Here is a 20215-nt window from a genome sequence, read left to right on the forward strand (position 1 = left end):
TTCCTCCTGCCGCAGGCGGCTGACCCAGCTGGAAGATTCGGCGGCGGCGGCGGCCACGATGAGCACGGGCGACGCAGTGTGCACCGGCTGGCTTGTCAAGTCGCCCCCCGAGAGGAAACTGCAGCGCTATGTGAGTAGGGGCGTCGCCCGCCCGCCCTCGGGTCCTCGGGTTCCCGCCCGTGGGGTGGCTATTGAGAGCCCCGGGGCTCTGTGCACCCCAAATACAGCCGCTCCCTGCGCTCCGGGCTGCAGGCAAGGCCGATCCACCGAAAGCGAAATCGCACGTCGAGCCTGTGTCCCAGCTGCGGGCAGGGGCTGGGTAACTCTTGCCCGCGAGCCCCGGCGGCTGCACACCGTCGCAGACCCTAGAAGGGGAAGGCGGGTTGAGGCTGAAGTCCCAGCGCCAGACTCGGTGCAGGCGCGGCTAGGGAGACGTCTCGAAATAGTGCCCTGTCTCTAGAGAGGAGTGGCCCCGAGTTCCATTGCCCAGCGAGGAAGACAGGGCAGGGGCTAGGGAGAAAGAAGCACAGCGGAACCGGGCCTGCGTTCCGCTTGGACCCTAAGGAGTGCTCTCTCTTGTAGCTGTCATCGGACACTCCTATCTGGAACCTTCCACAAAGTGTAACTCGTTTCTCGTGCTGCCTCTTCTCAGCTTTTTCTTTATGCTGACACGTCGCTTTCTTTCTAGCACCAGCAGGAACCGTGGACTTTTGCTAGTATGAAATAAGGGACACTCGGAAGAGCACATCTTCCTAAAAGCACTTCTTCCTTAATATTCCATTACCACTTTAAATGCATTGTCCACAGCTCAAACGTTCATTATCTCCATCAGCATCCTCAGGATAAGGTCTTAAAAACATTCCACTTTAAGACTTGATTGCTACTGAGTGTTCTTCATCCATTAGGAAGAACCACTTAAGCCCTCAGGGAGTTGCTTATAAATAGATATTAGGGTTTCTTGCTTTTTTTAGGCTGGGAGTAGCATGATGGGTCCATCTTGTTCATAATTCCCAATTTCTCTGCAAGTCCAGAGCAGGGTGCTAGCAACAAACACTCATGTCTGCTCTGCTCCACAGCAGCCCACCCACAAACCTGGTGTTGTATGGCATGCTCCCAAACTGGTGTCCGAGTTTCAGCCAAGTTTCACCACTGCTTTTGTTCCCGTATTTATGGGCACATACTGTGTGGAAGTGGAGGTGGGATAATAAAACTTTGAGCATGTATGTATACTTTTAGAATGTGTGCAGCAGCCTTTCCTGAACTTACAACTGCTTATGGCCCCTTTTCACACTGACCCTAGGTTAGACGGTATCACTCTCTTAGGAGTCTTTGGGAAGTTTTGTTGTTGTTTGTTCTGAGCAACATTATACAGGAATATTGTTCTACGTAGCGTATAGATGTCACAGATCCACACATACCGAGATTTTCCGGATTAACTACCAGTGGGTCTCTTCATTCTTTTTGAGTGTCTGTGGACACAAGGTCCAATATTCTCAGCCTCTGAATCACCCAGTTTCTCCCCTAAAAAACACTGAAGCTGTTTTGAAGACTCATTGATATTCAGATGAGGCAAAAGAAGAAAACCTGCTCCCCCCCCCCATGGCCTTCCTGGGCAGGTGAAAATTTGTCACAGCATGGTACCTACAAGGCCAGCTCAAGGTGGGTTTCTTTGTTGCCCTTTGGAATATGAGACATTTTAAAGGTTCGCTAGATATTTTCAGAGTATTAACTCATTCTTCAATAGACGATTCAGTAAGATGGTGAACCCGGAGGGCAGAGTTTATGGAAGATTTTTTACGGTCCTGTTTTGTATCTTGTCCTGACCAGAGTGACTTATACTGTATTAGTATTTTTCATCAATTTTGGGAAGGCATGAGTTTGTCTACCTATTATCATATGTGCTTAATTCAGAGGTGTGGCAAGTGTAGACTTTGCACAGCTTATAGGTAAGCGTTTGGGACATTGCGATATTGGGGTGGTGATAGAGGAGACTTAAGACACAAGAGTCCCTAGATATCATCTTATCAACACTCTAAGGCATAAACCTTGACATTTTAACCTGGCCTGTGGTGGGAAGTGGATAGAGCATCAACCTGGAATGCTAAAGTTGCCAGTTTCAAACCCTGGGCTTGCCCAGTCAAGGCACATATTGCAAGCAATCAATGAACAACTAAAGTGAGGCAACTATGAGTTGATACTTCTCACTCCCCCTACCTCTCTGTATAATCAATTAACAAAATCTTAAAAAAGAAAAGACCAACCTTGACATTTTAGTCCATGGTTAGGAATATTTTCTCATTAGGGTCATAGCCTTAGTCAATGCTGTTTTGTTGAAAGGTGTTTCTGGAACACACCTCAGAAAGAAAAGGCCCCTTCTCATCTCTAAGTTCTGTAGGAATTCTTTGCTGCCACTAGATGGCAATAACGTGTCAGTTCAACGGGGCATGGCTAGTACTATTATTCACAGCCAACTTAAATTAAGATTTTTGTCCGTGTTCTCCCTTTTATTGAGTGCCAACTCTGAACCAGGCCCTGTGTCGTGGGCTAGAAATACAGAGAAAAAAAGACTGTGATCTCTGACCTCCACAGTCTTAACATTTGTACCACAATAACATAACAAAGCTAGTGTGTCACCCAACCAGGGCAGTAACTCTGGTCTTAGCATTGCCAGGCCAACAAGCAGTACTCCTTTAATGTTTGTTAAATTGCAAATGGAAGCTGAGTCTGTTTTCAGTTAAGTCTTTAAGGTAAGCTTATGCTTCATCTTATCCTCTTGACTCCATGAGCCAAGGTAATCAGAAAGTTATTTTAATCACTGCTCTTTTAAGAGATAGTTGATTCTTTCCTTTTGTATTTTTTGTTTCACAGATAATACGGGAATATATTCTTGTAAAAATTTAAACAATCTAGGAATGAATAGAATGAAAAGTGAAAGATCTTTAATTTTCCTCTGCATCCTACTTTTTCTGTGTACCCCTTATTTCACACCCCTCCCTAGGGATAACAACTGTTAGCGATTTGCTTAGTATCATCCTAAAAAAATTTCTGCAAAAGATAGATTTTTTTTTTTGCACAAATGAGATCATACTATAAAATTGTCCTGCAATTTGCTTTTTTTTTTTTTTCCACAATAATCCTGGACGTCTTTAGGTTAGTGCATATAGATTTACCTCATTTTATTAAACCATTGTCTAATAATTCCTTGTAATAGATGTAACATAATTTAACAGTTTCTCTATTGATGAACATTTACCTTGCTTTATTTTCTCAATTTTAAAGAATGCTGTAACAACAGTGACAATATAATTATAATAACTCCAGTTTATTGAATGATTGTATGTGACAGTCAGTAGGCTAAGGACTTGACTTGTATCATCTCATTTAGTCTTCAAAACAACACTAAGAGCACCAGTACTGTTTTTTATCTCTGCATAAAAGTTCTTTGTTGGATATATGATTAGCAAATATTTCCTACCAGTCTAAATTATGGGTTTTTTTAAAAGATTTTATTTATTCATTATAGAGAGGGGAGAGAGAGAGAGAGAGAAGGGGGGAGGAGCAGAAAGCATCAACTCCCATATGTGCCTTGACCAGGCAAGCCCAGGGTTTTGAACTGGCAACCTCAGCGTTTCCAGGTTGACACTTTATCCACTGCACCACCATAGGTCAGGCCTAAATTATGTTTTTTAATTCTATTTACAATATCTTTTCTAGAGCAAAGATTTAAATTTTTCATTAAGTCCAATCTATAAATTTATCTTTTATGGATTAAGCTTTTACTGTCAAATCGAAGGACTCTTAGCCTAGCCCTAGATCCTGAAGATTTTCTCCTATGTTTTTTTTTTTTTAAGAGTTTTACAATTTTATGTTTTATATTGAGATCCATGATGTATTTGAGTTAAATTTTGTAAAAGGTGTGAGGTTTATATTGTGGGTCATTTTCTTACAAATTGATTCAATTTGTTCTAGTTCCATTTATTGAATAGCTGTCTTCACTCCATTGAATTACTTTTACAACTTTGTTAAAAAAATCAATTGGGAATACTAATGTAGATCTGTTTCTTTGTTCTCTAATCCCTTCCATTGATTTCTTTGTTCATTCTTATACTAATACCATGCATTTCGATGACAACAGCTTTATAATGAATCTTGAAACCAGACAGTTTTAGCCCTTCAACCTTACTTTTAAAAGTTGTTTTGACTATTCTAGGTCCTTTGCCTTTTATTATGAATTTTAGTATTAATTTATTGTGCTCACTTCAGCAGCACATATATTAGGATTGGTTTATTAATTGATTTTTTTAAATTTTCTAGTAAGGCTACATTTATTCAATAATCTAGTAAAAATTTTTATTAGAAGTATCTTATAGTATAAAAAGTACAAAACAGACTTGTAGATTTCTAATATACTAATACAAAATGCATGACTATATACAGTACATCCTGCAGAGGAAAAGAGGTAGAAGGGGGAAAGACTGATGGAGGTCTAATAATAAATAAATACAGAGGTATAGATGATACATATTATAGTATATTTTACCACTAATACTTCAGTCAATATGTACAAAAAAGAAAAAAAGAACTATCTCAGAATAACTCAGAAGATAAGGCTGAGACTCTTGTAACACATTTTAAAGGTTCTGGGGAAACCAATCCACCTTACTGTGCATATGGTGGCTTGTAATTTTATCAGGTGAGTGATTTTTGTATATTAACTTTGTCTTCTGCAACCTTGCTAAACTCAGTTACAAGTTCTAGGAGCCTTGCTTATAGTTAGAACCTGTGGTACTGTCAGTGTTCCATAGAAATGATGAGAGCAGTCATCCTTGACTTGATCCTGATCTTAGGGAGAAATCATTCAGTCTTTCACCTTTTAAGGATGTTTTCTGGAGGCTTTTTGTAGCTGCCTTTCATCAAGTTGAGGAAGTTCCTTTGTATTGCCAGTTTGCTGAGACTTTATTGGGAATTGGATTTTGTTAAGTAACTTTCCTGCATCTATAAAAGTAATGAAATGCTTTTTATTTTCTGTCTGTTACTATGGTGAATTATTCTTTTTAAAATTTTATGTAGAAAATTAAAATTTTTTTTTTAATTTTTATTTTTTATTTATTCATTTTAGAAAGGAGAGGGAGAGACAGAGAGAGAAAGAGAGAGAGAGAGAGGAGAGACAGAGAGAGAGAAGGGGGGGAGGAGCTGGAAGCATCAACTCCCATATGTGCCTTGACCAGGCAAGCCCAGGGTTTCGAACCGGCGACCTCAGCATTTCCAGGTCAATGCTTTATCCACTGCGCCACCACAGGTCAGGCGAAAATTAAAATTTAACAGATGACATTGATCAGTAAGAGTACATAGCTTTCAGGTAAACATTACTATAACATTTGAACTGTTGATTATGTTGTATACCCATCACCCAGAGTCAAAAAATTTTCTGTCACCGTATATTTGTGCCTCTTTACTCCCTCCCTCCTCCCTCCCCCACTACCCCATCCCCCCATAACTGCATCACATTTATCTATGTCCATAAGTCTTAGTTTTATATACCACTTATGTATGAAATCATAGTTCTTAGCTTTTTCTGATTTACTTATTTCACTCAGTATGTTGTTCTTAAGGTCCATCCATGTTGTTGTAAATGGCATTATGTCATCATTTCTTATGGCTGAGTAGTATTTCTTTAGTAGTATTTCTTTGTATATTTGTACCACATCTTCTTTACCCAATCTTTTACTTAAGGACACTTTGGTTGTTTCCATGTCTTGGCCACTGTGAATAATGCTGCGATGAACATGGGGGTACTTGTGTCTTTACATACCAATATTTTTAAGTTTTTTGGATAGATACCCAGTAGAGGGATTGCTGGGTCATATGGTAGTTCTATTCTTAATTTTTTTGAGGAGCCACTATACTTTCTTATGGTGAATTATTCTGATTGATTATTGCATGTTGAGCTAACCTTGAACTTTTGAGATAAGCTTCACTGGGTTACAATATGTTTTTCTTTTTTTATTTTTATTTTTATTAGAGTCAGAGAGAGGGACAGATAGGGACAGACACACAGGAAGAGAAAAAGATGAGAAGCATCAATTCTTCATTGCAGCACCTTAGTTCATTGATTGCTTTCTCATATGTGCCTTGACCAGGGGGCTACAGCAGACAGAGGGACCCCATGCTCGAGCCAGTGACCTTGGGCTCAAGCTGGTGAGCTTTGCTCAAACCAGATAAGCCCACGCTCAAGCTGGCAACCTTGGAGTCTCGAACTGGGGTCCTCCACATCCCAGTCCGACATTTTATCCACTGCGCCACCACCTGGTTAGGCGCAATATATTATTCTTTACAGATATTCCTGGATTTAATTTGCTAATATTTTGCTGAGGATACCTATGTCTCAGTTCATGTGGTATATTGGTCTTCAGTTTTCCTCTTTTGTACTATCTTTGTCTGGTTTCAGTATTAGCATAATGCTGATCTCATAAAATGAATTGGGAAGTGTTCCCCCCTTTTCTATTTTCTGAAAGACATGGTACAGAATTGATATTTCTTCTTCATTAAATGTTTGGTAAAATTCACCGTTTTTTTTTTTTTAACCCATTAAATGGATTAGAAGTATTAAATCAGCTATAATTTATTTATTTAAATTCTTTTATCATCAATTTTTTTTTTCTTTTGAATTTCTGAAGCTAGAAACGGGGAGAGACAGACTCCCGCATGCGCCTGACCGGGATTCACCCGGCACGCCCACCAGGGGGCGACGCTCTGCCCCTCCGGGGCGTCGCTCTGCCGCGACCAGAGCCGCTCTAGCGCCTGGGGCAGAGGCCAAGGAGCCATCCCCAGCACCCGGGCTGTCTTTGCTCCAATGGAGCCTCTGCTGCGGGAGGGGAAGAGAGAGACAGAGAGGAAGGAGAGGGGGAGGGGGGGAGAAGCAGATGGGCGCTTCTCCTGTGTGCCCTGGCCAGGAATCGAACCCGGGACTTCTGCACGCCAGGCCGACGCTCTACCACTGAGCCAACCGGCCAGGGCCATCAATCTTTTTTAATGGACTTTATTGGTGTGACATTGGGCTCAAGCCAGCAACCATGGGGTCATGTCTATGATCCTATGCTCAAGCCAGCAACCCCGCGCTCAAGCTGGTGAGCCCATGCTCAAGCTGGTAAGCCCATGCTCAAGCTGAATGAACCCATACTCAAGCCGGTGACCTTGGGTCCTCTGTGTCCCAGTCTGACACTATCCACTGCACTACCACCTGGTCAGGTTGTATCTCTTCTTTATCTTTTTCTTTCAGGTGGAAATGTAAATTATTGACTTGAGATCTTTCTTATTTTTCAATGTAAGCATTTTTTTCCCCAGTATAGGCATTTAATGCTATAAACTTCCTTCTAAGCATTGTTTTAGGTGAGTCCCACAAAATTTGATATATTGTGCTTTCATTTTAATTTATTTAAAAATATTCTTTAGTGTCCCTCTGAGATTTCTTATTTGACCCAAGGGTTGTTTAGAAGTTTTTTGTTCAATTTCATAATATTAGGGGATTTCTAGATATCTTTCTGTTATTAATTTCTAGTTAAATTTCATATGTTCTAAGAAAAAATTATGTATGAGTTCTGTTCCTTAAAATTTGTTAGGTTTATATCATGACCCAAAGTATAGTTACATCTGGTGAATAGTAAATATGCACTTTAAAGAAAATGTGTATTCTCGTTGGGTGGAGTGTTCTATAAATGTTAATTAGATCAGGTTGATTGATAGTTTTTTTAAAATTGAATTTATTGGGGTAATATTTGTTAAAAATTATATAAGTTTCAGTGGTAGAATTCTATAATACCTCATGTGTATATTGAGTTGTATGTTCACCACGTCAAGTCAAGTCTCCTTCCATAACCATTTATTCCCGCTTTACCTCTCCTATCTCCCTCATCCCCCTTTCCCTTATAATCAACATACTGTGGAATATCTGTGAGGTTTTTTTTCTTAATCACTTCACCTTTTTCGTCCAACCTCCCTAATCCCTCTTCTGTGAGAGCTGTCAGTCTGTTCTCTGTATCTATGAGTCTGCTTCTATTTTGTTTGTTAATTTATTTTGTTCAATAGATTACACATATTAAGTGAAATCATACGGTATTTGTCTTTCTTTGAATGGTTTATTCCACTTAGCATAATATTCTTCAGGTCCGTCTATGTCATCACAAAGGGTAAGATTTCCTTTTTTATGGCTGAATAGTATTCCATTGTGTAAATGTACACAGCTTTATTTTTTTTCCCATTCATCTACTGATGGACACTTGGGTTGCTTTCAAATCTTGGCTATTGTGAATAATGCTGCAATGAACATAGGGGTTCATATATACTTTTGAATTAGTCTTTCAGGTTTCTTTGAATATATTCCCAGAAGTGGAATTGCTGGGTCATAAGGCAGTTCCATTTTAAATTTTTTGAGGTGACTCCTTCCTGCTTTCCCCAGTGGCTGCATTGATCTGCATTGCCACCAACGGTGCATGAAGGTTCTCTTCACATCCTCACCAACACTTGTTAATTTATTGATGAGAGCCATTCTGACAAGTGTAAGGTCATATCTCATTGTGGTTTAATTTGCATTTCTCTGATGATTAGTGATGTTAAGCATCTTTCTTTTTCTTTTCTTAGCTAGAGACAGAGAGATAAGAAGCATCAACTCATAGTTGTGGCATCTTAGCTGTTCATTGATTGCTTTCTAATATATTCCTTGACCTTGGGGCTCCAGCTGAGCCAGCAACCATGGGATCACATCTGTGATCCCACACTTAAGCCAGCAACCCTGCACTCAAGCTGGTGAGCCTGTGCTCATGCCAGGTGAGCCAATGTTCAAGCTGGCAACCTTGGAGTTTTGAAGCTGGGTCCTCAGCATCCCAGGCCAATGCTCTATCCACTGTGCCATCGCCTGGTCAGGCAAGCATTTTTTCATACATCAAACTAAAAAGTTTTTGCATAGCAAAGGAAATCATTAACAAAATGAAAAGACAACCCCACTGAATGGGAGAACATATTCACCAATGATAGTGCTATTTAGTTCTTTTATGTCTTTACTGTTTTTCTGTTTACTTTTGTTATTAATTACCGAGATAAGAATGTGAAAGTTTCCATCTATTACTGTGGATTTGCCCATTTCTCTTTTTGGTTCTATTTCTTCTTGCTCCATGTATTTTGATGCTCTGTTAGTTGAAGATATTTAGAATTACTATGTTTTTTGGATATTGGACTTTTTCATTGTTTAATGTTTGTATTTATCCCTGATACTATTCTTTATTCTGAAGTCTACATTTTCTTATATAACTAGCCTAACTTTCTTTTTTTTTTAATTTTTTAAATTTATTTATTTTTTTATTTTTTACAGAGAGAGAGTGAGTCAGAGAGAGGGATAGACAGGGACAGACAGACAGGAACAGAGAGAGATGAGAAGCATCAATCAGTTTTTCATTGCGCATTGCAACACCTTAGTTGTTCATTGATTGCTTTCTCATATGTGCCTTGACTGCGGGCCTTCAGTAGACCGAGTAACCCCTTGCTGGAGCCAGTGACCTTGGGTTCAAGCTGGTGAGCTTTTCCTCAAACCAGATGAGCCCGCACTCAAGCTGGCAACCTCGGGGTCTTGAACCCGGGTCCTCTGCATCCCAGGACGATGCTCCATCCATTGCGCCACTGCCTGGTCAGGCTTTTTATTCATTTTAGAGAGGAGAGGGAAAGGGAGAGAGGGAGAGAGAGAGGAGAGAGAGACAGAGAGAGAAAGGGGGAGGAGCAGAAAGCATCAACTCCCATATGTGCCTTGACCAGGCAAGCCCAGGGTTTTGAACCGGCGACCTCAGCATTTCCAGGTCGACGCTTTATCCACTGCGCCACCACAGGTCAGGCTAGCCTAACTTTCTTTTGATGTGTGTTGGTATGGTATACCTTTTTCTATTCTTTTACTTATATCCTAACTGTGTCTTTAGTTTATGTGAATTTCTTATACACAGCATATAATTGTGCCTTGCTTTTTTTAAAAAATAAAAATTTATTGATTTTAGAGAGAGAAAGGAAGAGAGAGAGAGACAGAAACATTGATCTGTTATTGTATGTGCTTGACTAGGGATTGAACCTGCAACCTTTATATATCAGGACAATGTTCTAACTCACTGAGCTAATTGGCCAGGGCATGTCTTGCTTTTTTATGCAATTCTACTCTCTTTTTAAAATTGGTGTATTTAGTTTATTCACATAAAACGTGATTATTGAAATGTTTAAATTAAAATCTACTATCATGCTAGCTGTTTTCCATTTGTTTTATTTTTGCTTGTTTGTTCTCTGTTTCTGCCTTGTCAGGTTAATTGAGCCTTTTTTGTTATTCCATTTATCTCCACTATTAATTTATCAGACATATTTTTTTTTTTTCCTGAAGCTGGAAACGGGGATAGACAGTCAGACAGACTCCCGCATGCGCCTGACCGGGATCCACCCCGCACGCCCACCAGGGGCTGACGCTCTGCCCACCAGGGGGCGATGCTCTGCCCCTCCGGGGCGTCACTCTGTCGTGACCAGAGCCACTCTAGTGCCTGGGGCAGAGGCCAAGGAGCCATCCTCAGCGCCCGGGCCATCTTTGCTCCAATGGAGCCTTGGCTGCGGGAGGGGAAGAGAGAGACAGAGAGGAAGGAGAGGGGGAGGGGTAGAGAAGCAAATGGGCGCGTCTCCTGTGTGCCCTGGCCGGGAATCGAACCCGGGACTTCTGCATGCCAGGCTGACGCTCTACCACTGAGCCAACCGGCCAGGGCCAGACATAAATTTTTAATGTTTTTAGTAATTGCCCTGGATTGTAAATTATACGCCTTCAGTTAATTGGAGTCTTCTTCTGCATGAGTAGTATGAGGACCTAATAATAATAAATTCCTAATTCTATCCTTATAGTTTTTGTGCTATTGTTTTCATGTATTTTTTTTTTTTTTGTATTTTTCTGAAGCTGGAAACGGGGAGGCAGTCAGACAGACTCCCGCATGTGCCTGACCGGGATCCACCCAGCACGCCCACCAGGGGGCAATGGTCTGCCCATCCGGGGCGTCACTCTGTTGCGACCAGAGCCACTCTAGCGCCTGAGGCAGAGGCCAAGGAGCCGTCCCCAGCGCCCGGGCCATCTTTTGCTCCAGTGGAGCCTCGGCTGCGGGAGGGGAAGAAAGAGACAGAGAGGAAGGAGAGGGGGAGAGGTGGAGAAGCAGATGGGTGCCTCTCTTGTGTGCCCTGGCCAGAAATCGGTTTTCATGTATTTTCCTTTTACATATACTACAAACACATGATAGACTACTATTAATTTTGCTTTAAACAATCAATTAGCTTTTCAAGCAATTAAAAACGAGGAGAAAAAGATCAAATTTATTTTCCTTTGTTTATTCTATTTCTAGTATCTTTGATTTCTTTGTGAAGGTTCAGATTTCTGTCTGGTGTCATACTCCTTCTGCCCAAAGAACTTCCTCTAATATTTTATGTGGTTTATCTCTGCTAGCAATGAATGCTTTTATTAGTATTGTTTGTCTAAGAATTATCCTTCAGTTTTGAAAAATATTTTCACTGGGCATAAAATTCTAGGTTGATTTGTTTTTTTCCCCTAGCACCTTAAAGATATCACTCTTTTGTATTCTGTTTTTTATTTTGGATAGGGGTTATTCGTCAAAGCTCCTTTCATAAGGTTTGCATGGCCTTCAACTTTAGGTGTTCTTTTTGTATTTTCAATCTACCATCTTGCTAGTTGTCTCATTTATTCGTTCATTTATTTATTTATTTATTTGCAAGAGAGACAGACAAAGACAGACAGACAGATGGACAGGCAGAGACAGGAAGGGAGAAAGAAGAGAAGCATAAGTTTTTCATTGCAGCACCTTAGGTGTTCATTGATTGCTACCTCATATGTGCCTTGACTGGGGGCTCCAGCAGAGCGAGTGACCCCTTGCTCAAGCCAGCAACCTTGGGCTCAAGCCAGTGACCATGGAAGCATGTCTGTGATCCCAAGCTCAAGCCAGTGACCCAGCCCTCAAGCTGGTGAGCCTATGCTCAAGCCAGATAAGCCCACATTCAAGCTGGTGACCACGGGCTTACGAACCTGGGTCCTCTGCATCGCAGTCCAGTGTTCTGTCCACTGTGCCACTACCTGGCCAGGCTCTCCCTTTGTGTCCATAAAAATTTGCTTTATATGTTTAGATGCTCGTTTGTTGGGTGCATAAATGTTTACAAAGGTTATGTCTCCTTTTTGAATTGATCTGTTTATTTTTTACTTATTTATTTACTTTTTAAAGAGAGACAAGAAGAAAGAGGGGAGAGGAGAGAGATGAGAAGCATCAACTCATAGTTACATCCCTTTAGTTATTTATTGACTGCTTCTCATATGTGCTTGCAGGTGGGGGGGTGACTCAAGCTGAGCCAGTGACTCCTTGCTCAAGCCAGCATCCTTGGGCTTCAAACTGGAGACCTTTGGGTTCTAGCCAGTGAGTGACCTTGGGATCATGTCGATGATCCTGCACTCAAGCTGGTGACGCTATGCTCAAGCTAGGTAGTCTGTACTCAAGCTGGCAAACCATGCTCAAGTTGATAAGCCTGTGCTCAAGCCAGTGACCTCACAGTTTTGAACTAGGGTTCTCAACATCCTGGACCAATGTTTAATCCATCACACCACCTCTAGTCAGACTGATCTGTTTGTTATTATGTAGTTTACTTTTTGTCTTTTATTATAACCTTTGTTTTAAAGTCTATTTTGTCTGATAGTGGAATCTAATGAACAAAATAGAAACAGAAACATGGATACATGGAAGAGACTGACAGCTGTCAGAGGGGAGGGGTATTGGGGGATTAGATGAAAGAAGGTGGAGGGATTAAGAAAAAAACATATATATATATAAACACACATACACAGATACAGACAACAATGTAGTGATAGCCAGAGGGAAAGGGGGTTGGGGCTAAGTGGAAGTGGACAAGGGATGGAAATGGGGACAGAAGGAGACTTTGCTTGGGACAATGGGTGCATGATGCATTGTGCAGATGGTGTTTTGTTGAGTTGTACACTTGAAACCTGTATGATTTTGTGAACCAATGTTACCCCAATAAACTAAAAATAAATAAATATTAGACATCTTTTGGTGTATGGGGGGGAAAACTAAAAATAATAACAATAATTATGTCTATTTTTTCTGATATAAATATTATCACCCCAACTTTTTTCCTTCCATTTTCATGAAATATCTTTTTCCATTTCTCTACTTTTAGTTTATGTGTATCTTTCATTCTGAAGTAGGTCTCTTGTAGACAGCATACTATGGGCCTTGGGGTTTTTTATTATTATTTTTCCATTGATTCTGAGAGAGAGAGAGAAAGAGAGGAAAGAGAAGAGAGAGAGGAAGGGGGGAGAGAGAGAGAAAGAGAGAGAGAGAGAGAGAGAGAGAGAGATGCATCAACTAGTTGTTCCACTTAGTTGTGTACTCATTGATTGCTTCTCATATGTGCCCTGACTGGGGCTCAATTTAACTACAATTGGGGTTGAACTGACACCTTTGGGATTGAGCTGGTGACTCCCAGGATTGAGCCAGTGACCCCAGATTCCGGTGAATGACCCCAGGATCAAACCAGTGACCTTGGTGCCCAGGGATAATTCTCTATCCACTGCACTTCCAACCAGGGCTCTTTGCTTTTCTTTTTCTTCTTCCTTTTTCCTTTCTTCTTTTTTCTTCTCTTCCTCAAAGAAGACCCTTTATTATTTCTGGGAAACTATTTCTCCTTCAATTTTAAATGAAAGCCTTTCTGGGCAAAATAGCCTTGATTGTAGGTCCTCACTTTTCATTATTGAATATTACACGCCAATCCTTTCTGGCTTGAAATGTTCCTGTTGAGAAATCAACTGACAGTCTTATGGGAGCTCCCTTGTAGGTAACTGTCTTTATCTCACTGTTTTAAGATTCTCTCTTTGTCTTTAACATTTACCAGTTTAGTTATGATGTGTCTTGGTGTGGGCCTCTTTCAGTTCATCTTGTTTGGGTCTCGCTACACTTCCTGGATTTCCCTTGTTCTTTCCTCTGTGACTTATGTGTTATATATGATTTTTAGTTCTAATTTCATTTCATTGTGGTTAAACAATATACTTTGCATGATTTTAATCTTTGTAAAATTTTAAGACTTGACCTAGTCTCATCTTGGGCAAATATTCTGCACTTGAAAAGAATGTACATTTTGTTGTTGGGTGGAGTGTTCTATAAATATAATTAGGTCAAGTTGATTAATAGTGTTGTTCAGTTCTATATCCTTGTTGATTTTCTTTTGTCTTTTTGACGTAACAATTACTGAGTCAGGAGTATTAGAATCTCAGATTATAACTGATTTGTGTATTTCACATTGAAGTTTTATCAGTTTTTGCTTCATATATTTTGAAGTTCTGTTAAGAGTTGCTTACACATTTAGGATAATTATTTTATCTTGATGAATTATTCCATCATTATGAAATGATCTTATTTATTCCTGGTACTGTTCTTTGCTCTGAATTCTACTTTGTTAAGCAAGGTCATTGTAAAGGTTTTTTTCCTAGGACTACTTTTGGCACCAAACACTATCAGTCAGGTTTCAGACAGGAAAACAAAAGCCACACAAAGTATTCAGCAGAGATAATTCAATATAGTGTGTGGTTTACACAGGTGTTAGAAAGCTGAGAGAGCAAAAATGGGGTAAACAGATATTACTAACTACAAAAAGCAGCCATTATTGTAAGAATTCAGGCATAAAAATGAAATATGGTCTGACCAGAACCTAGGAACTTAGAGGTGGGGTACTTTAGCCATATATCTATTGCTCCAAATTTTTTGCTTTTTAAGTGTTTTTTAAATTTTTTATTATTTTTGTTTTTGTTTTTTAAACACAAGCCAGAAACGGGGAGAACATCTTTTTTTTTTTTTTTTTTTTTTTTTTTTTTTTTTTACAGATACAGAGTCAGAAATAAACAGGAAGGGAGAGAGATGAGAAGCATCAAGTTTTCATTGCTACACCTTAGTTGTTCATTGATTGCTTTCTCATGTGTGCCTTGACTGTGGGGCTACAGCAGACAGAGTAACCCCTTGCTCAAGCTAGTGACCTTGGGTCCAAGCTAGTGAGCTTTGCTCAAACCAGATGAACCCATGCTCAAGCTGGCAACTTCAGGGTCTTGAACCTGGGTTCTTTGTGTCCCAGTTTGACACTCTATCCACTGCGCCGCCACCTGGTCAGGCTAAGTGTTCTATATTTTTAAAGATTTTATTTATTGATTTTACAGAGAGAGGCAGGGAAGCAAGAAGTATAGTTGCTTCACTTTAGTTGTTCATTGCTTGCTTGTTGTATGTGCCTTGATTGACAAGCCCAGGGTTTTGAATCAGTAACCTCAGCATTCCAGGTTGATGCTCTATCTACTGCGCTACCACAGGCTAATTGTTCCAAATTCTGATGAGGAAGGTGCTGTGCAGTTAGTGCTAGTACCTCAGAGGGGGCCCAATGAAGCCGACAGCTGGAGCTATCTTCCGCCATTGAACAGATACAGATGGATGTTGAGAGTCCCTTTTCCCCTTTTTCCTGCCTTGGAGTCTTCTACCAGTGTTTCACATTAACAGAACCCAATAGGAAGACAACCAGCAAGGGAGTCTTAGAATTGTGATTGGTAGAGTCCTAGTCCCAGCATTAGAGGATGGTAATGGCATCCAGTAGGTAGAGGCCAGGGTTGCTGCTAAACATCCTGCCATGCACAGAACAACCCCCACCACAAAGAATTTAGCCCGAAATGTCAATTGTGTCGAGAATGAGATATTCTGTTCTGTATTGAACAGTGGATTTCTTCAACTGAAATGAGAGTACTGTTGACAAACATGTTTTAATTAAGGAACCTGTTTCTTGTTGTTTTGGTGAAGAGGAAGGCCAAAGACCATGGTTGGCTAGTTTTTCTTCTGCATATGGGCTGTCATAGCAACCAGAAGTCTCTGTACTTAATATCACTACCAAGGGGGCTTCTCACCACAAGCCCCATTTTTCTGGTTCCTTGTGACCTCAGCTCTCTTATGGGATCCAAAAAATGAAGATTCTGTGTTTTGTCCCCTTTTTTGGTCAGGGTGAAAAAGATATCCTTTGCAATTTTTACATTCTAGGCAGAAATGGAATTCCCTTTATTTCTTTTTCTGAGTTTCATAAAACTCAGAAAAAGTTTTTATTATTTTATTTTATTATTATTTTATTTCTCCTTGGTATTTATTAATTTAATTCTTTGCTTTCGACACCTGAATGATCTCAGTCTCTGAGTTACATTTAGAGGATGTGTTGGGAATTTCAGATTTACATAGTCACCATTACCTTAGCTGATTTCATGTTTTTTAATTAATTAATTTATTTAATTTTAGTGATTGACAGGAAGGGAGAGAGATGAGAAGCATCAACTTTTAGTTGCGGTACCTTCATTGTTCATTGATTGCTTTCTCATATGTGCCTTGATCAGGGATCTCCAGGTGAGTCAGTGACACATTGCTCAACCAGTGACTCCCCTCCCCCATGCTCAAGCTGGCAACCTTGGGATTTCGAACCTGGGTTCTCAGTATCCCAGGTCAGTGCTCTATCCACTGTGCCATCACCTGGTCAGGCAACTGAATTCATTAATAGAAACAACAACTTTATGCCTATAGTTCAGTTGTTATTCATATTGTTGTTATTCATATTAGTGTAAGGCGAAGTGAGGGAATAACTTCATTGTATTTATGGTTAATCAATTGATCCAACACCATTTGTTGAGTAGTCCTTCCTCCACACGTTTTCTTTGTATGTTGCAGGAGAGAGTATATGATTTAAAAGCAAAACATATAATGAAAAGTAAGTTTCCTTCCTCCTCTCTTTCTTCTGGCTTCTCAGTTTCTCTCTGTGGCTATAGGCATTGGGACCAGATTCTTGATTTTTATCTTCATGTTTATTGCAACATTCTAGCCAAGATAGGGAAGCAACTTAAGTGTCTACCAGTGGATGACTGAATGAAGAAGTTTTGTTATATAGCACAATGAAATATTACTGAGCCATAAAAGTAATGAAATCCTGCCATTTGCAACAACATAGATGGACCTACAGGGTATTATGCTAAGTGAAATAAGTTAGAGAAAGACAAATACTATATGATGTTATTTATATGTGGGATCTTAAAAAAAAGCAACAACTCATAGATACAGAGAAAAGGTTCGGGGTTGCCAGAAGCAGATGGTTGGGGGGTGGGCAAAAAGAGTAAAAAGGAGGTCAAAAGGTATAAAATTTCAGTTATGAAGTAAATAAGTCATGAGGATGTAATGTAAACTATGGTGACTACACTTATACCATATTGTATATTTGAAGGTTGCTAAGAGAGTAGACGTTAAAAATTCTTAAAAAAAAAAAGAAAAAAGAATTTGCCTGACCAGCGTAATGGATAGAGTGTGGGACTGAGATGTGGAGGACCTAAAGACCCTGAGGTCACCAGCTTGAGTGCAGGCTCATCTGGCTTGAGCAAAAAAAAAAAAAAAAAAAAAAGCTCCGCAGTCAGGGCACATATAAGAAAGCAATCAGTGAACAACTAAGGTGTCCCAATGAGAAACTAATGATTAATGCTTCTCATCTCTCTCTGTTCCTGTCTGTCTGTCCCTGTCTATCCCTCTGTCTGACTCTCTCTGTCTCTGTAAAAAACAAAAACAAAAAGAAAGAATTTATTCTAAAATTCTCTCCATGTCAGTTACCGGATATCTCATTTTTTGACAACTGTATAATATTCTGTTGTGTGGCTATACCACATTTGTTCATCTAGTTTCCTATTTTGAACACTTAGGTTGTTTCCAGTCCTTTGATATTTACAACCATTACCACGCTAATAATATTATATGTGACATTTTGTATGTGTACAGGTATATCTGTATGATTTCCATAGCTGGGATTTCTGGGTCTGTGAATATATAAATTTAGTAGATACCTGTATTACTGAATATCCATTTGCATTCCTACCAGCAATGTAAATAGTACCTTGCTAATAGAATGTGTTAACAGACTTGAGAATTTTGGCCATCCAATCATGAGAAATGGTATTTCTGTGTAACCTTAATTTGTAGTTTTATATTTAGAGGGAGGTTGAACATTTCTTAATATTTTTATTCCCTGTGATGTGTGTGCTCTTTCTCTATCATTGGTCTTTCTTTTTTAGGATCATTTTTAGATTTTTATTTATTATTTTTATTAGAGAGAGGAGAGAGAGAAAGAGAGGAAAAAGATAGAGAGAACAAGGGGAGGAGCAGGAAGCATCAACTCCCATATGTGCCTTAACCAGGCAAGCCCGGGATTTTGAATCATCAACCTCAGCATTCCATGTCAACACTTTATCCACTGTGCCACCACAGGTCAGGCTCTCATTGGTCATCTTTTAAGCAAGAGATAAAGAGAGACAGTGACAGACAGGCAGATAGATAGGAAGGGAGATTCGTTGCGGCACCTCAGTTGTTCATTGATTTCTTCTCATATGTGCTTTGACCAGGGCACTCCAGCTGAGCCAGCGACCCCTTTGCTCAAGCCAGTGACCTTGGGCTTAAACCAGAGACCTTGGGCTTCACACTAGTGACCTTTGGGCTCAAGCCATCGACCATGGGATCATGATCCCGCACTCAAGCTGGATGAGCCCATGCTCAAGCTGGGTACCTTGGGGTTTCAAACCTGGGTCCTCAGTGTCCAAAGTTGACACTCTATCCACTGTGCCACCACTGGTCAGGTTCTATCATTGTTCTTCTTCTTAGTCTCAATTTTTGGGAGGTGATTAGTCTTTTGTGAGCAGAGTCGTGTATAATTTTTCTCAGGTTGTCATTTGTAATGTGACTTTGCTTATGTTATTTGTGTAGGTGTACAAAAATGTATTTAGTAAAATGTGTCAATATTTTGTAGCTTTTGGAGTTTCACATTAAGAAGGCCTTTTCTGCTCCCTGGTTTTAAAGAAATTCACCTGTATTTTCTTCTACTGTTTGTATGGTTTTATGTTTTACATTTTGATTTGTGATTCATTTAGAGTTTATCGTGGTAGATGTTATTGTAAGTGGATCCTTCTCTCTATTATATTTAATTGGTTGTTGTTTATATACATAAAGCTATTAATTTCTGTCTTAGCCTGAGTTTCTTAGAACACAGAACTTGAGCCAAAAGTTATTTGCTAATGCTCTGTTGGAGTTGTATTTTTAGCGTAATGAGAGTGATAGAAAAGAGGAAAGAAAGAAAGAAAATACAAATTGGTGTGTTGCTGGTTGACCACAGCTTCATGAGAAAACACAGCCAGTTATTGGATCATTTGGATATATTCGGACAGGCTGTATAGAAGAAACACTGTACCTTGAAATGGTCTTTTGCAGAAAGGAAGGAAGATAAATTTATCTGCTAGTTCCCAGTTCCCTTATGGTTCCTGTCTCTCACTGACCCTCTGGGCAGCCGCTGGGAAAGCTAGATCCCATATTCTGTGGCATGTGTCTTATCTGAGTCCAGAAGTGGTGGAAGGAACAAAAGTGTTTAAGGGTTCATTTGGGTTGGATCTGGGCATAGGAGCAGTAGTGGCTTCTACCATGGCAGACATGATAGAAGCTATATCAGAGCCTTTTTTTTTCAGAGCCCCCCCTTTTTTTAGTGCATGCACGCATAAGAGAGACAGACAGACAGAGACAGGCAGGCTGGAAGGGAGAGAGATGAGAAGAATCAATTCTTTGTTGTAGCATCTTAGTTGTTCATTGATTGCTTTCTCCTATGTGCCTTGACTGGGATGCTACAGCAGAGCGAGTGACCCTTTGCTCAAACCAGTGACCCTAGGCTCAAGCCAGTGACCTTTAGGCTCAAGCCAGTGACCCCACTGCTCAAGTTGGATGAGCCCATACTCAAGCCGGTGACCTCAAGGTTTCAAACCGGGGTATTCAGCACCCCAGGTCGACACCCTACCCACTGTCCCACCGACTGGTCAGGTTGGAGCCCAGGCTTTATTCAGGGAGGCCAAACTAGACAGTACTGGAGGGACTTTAGCAGAGGCCATGGCTCTCCAGTGAGCAAGCAACCAAACCCTGGAAGGCAGGTGGGGCCAAACTCACCTGGGGATGCACAAAATTGGGTCTAGTATAATTTCCACTTTTTTCAGGGTTTTTGTGAGAAAGACAGATAGAGGGACAGATAGGGGCAGATAGACAGGAAGGGAGAGAGATGTGAAGCA

General features: G+C 40.2%; 1 protein-coding gene across 1 annotated transcript in view; it reads left to right on the top strand.

Annotated features, from left to right (window-relative positions):
* The first annotated feature begins 48 nt into the window (after positions 1 to 48).
* Positions 49 to 20215, top strand: part of GAB3 (GRB2 associated binding protein 3) — an 86263-nt gene continuing 66096 nt past the window's right edge. Inside the window, exon 1 of the mRNA XM_066249074.1 lies at positions 49 to 130. Within this exon, the coding sequence (XP_066105171.1) occupies positions 59 to 130 (72 nt within the window). The 5' untranslated portion in view covers positions 49 to 58. The remainder of the gene's footprint in view (positions 131 to 20215) is intronic.

The sequence above is a fragment of the Saccopteryx bilineata genome, chromosome X (genome assembly GCF_036850765.1).
Source record: "Saccopteryx bilineata isolate mSacBil1 chromosome X, mSacBil1_pri_phased_curated, whole genome shotgun sequence".
Taxonomy (NCBI): domain Eukaryota; kingdom Metazoa; phylum Chordata; class Mammalia; order Chiroptera; family Emballonuridae; genus Saccopteryx; species Saccopteryx bilineata.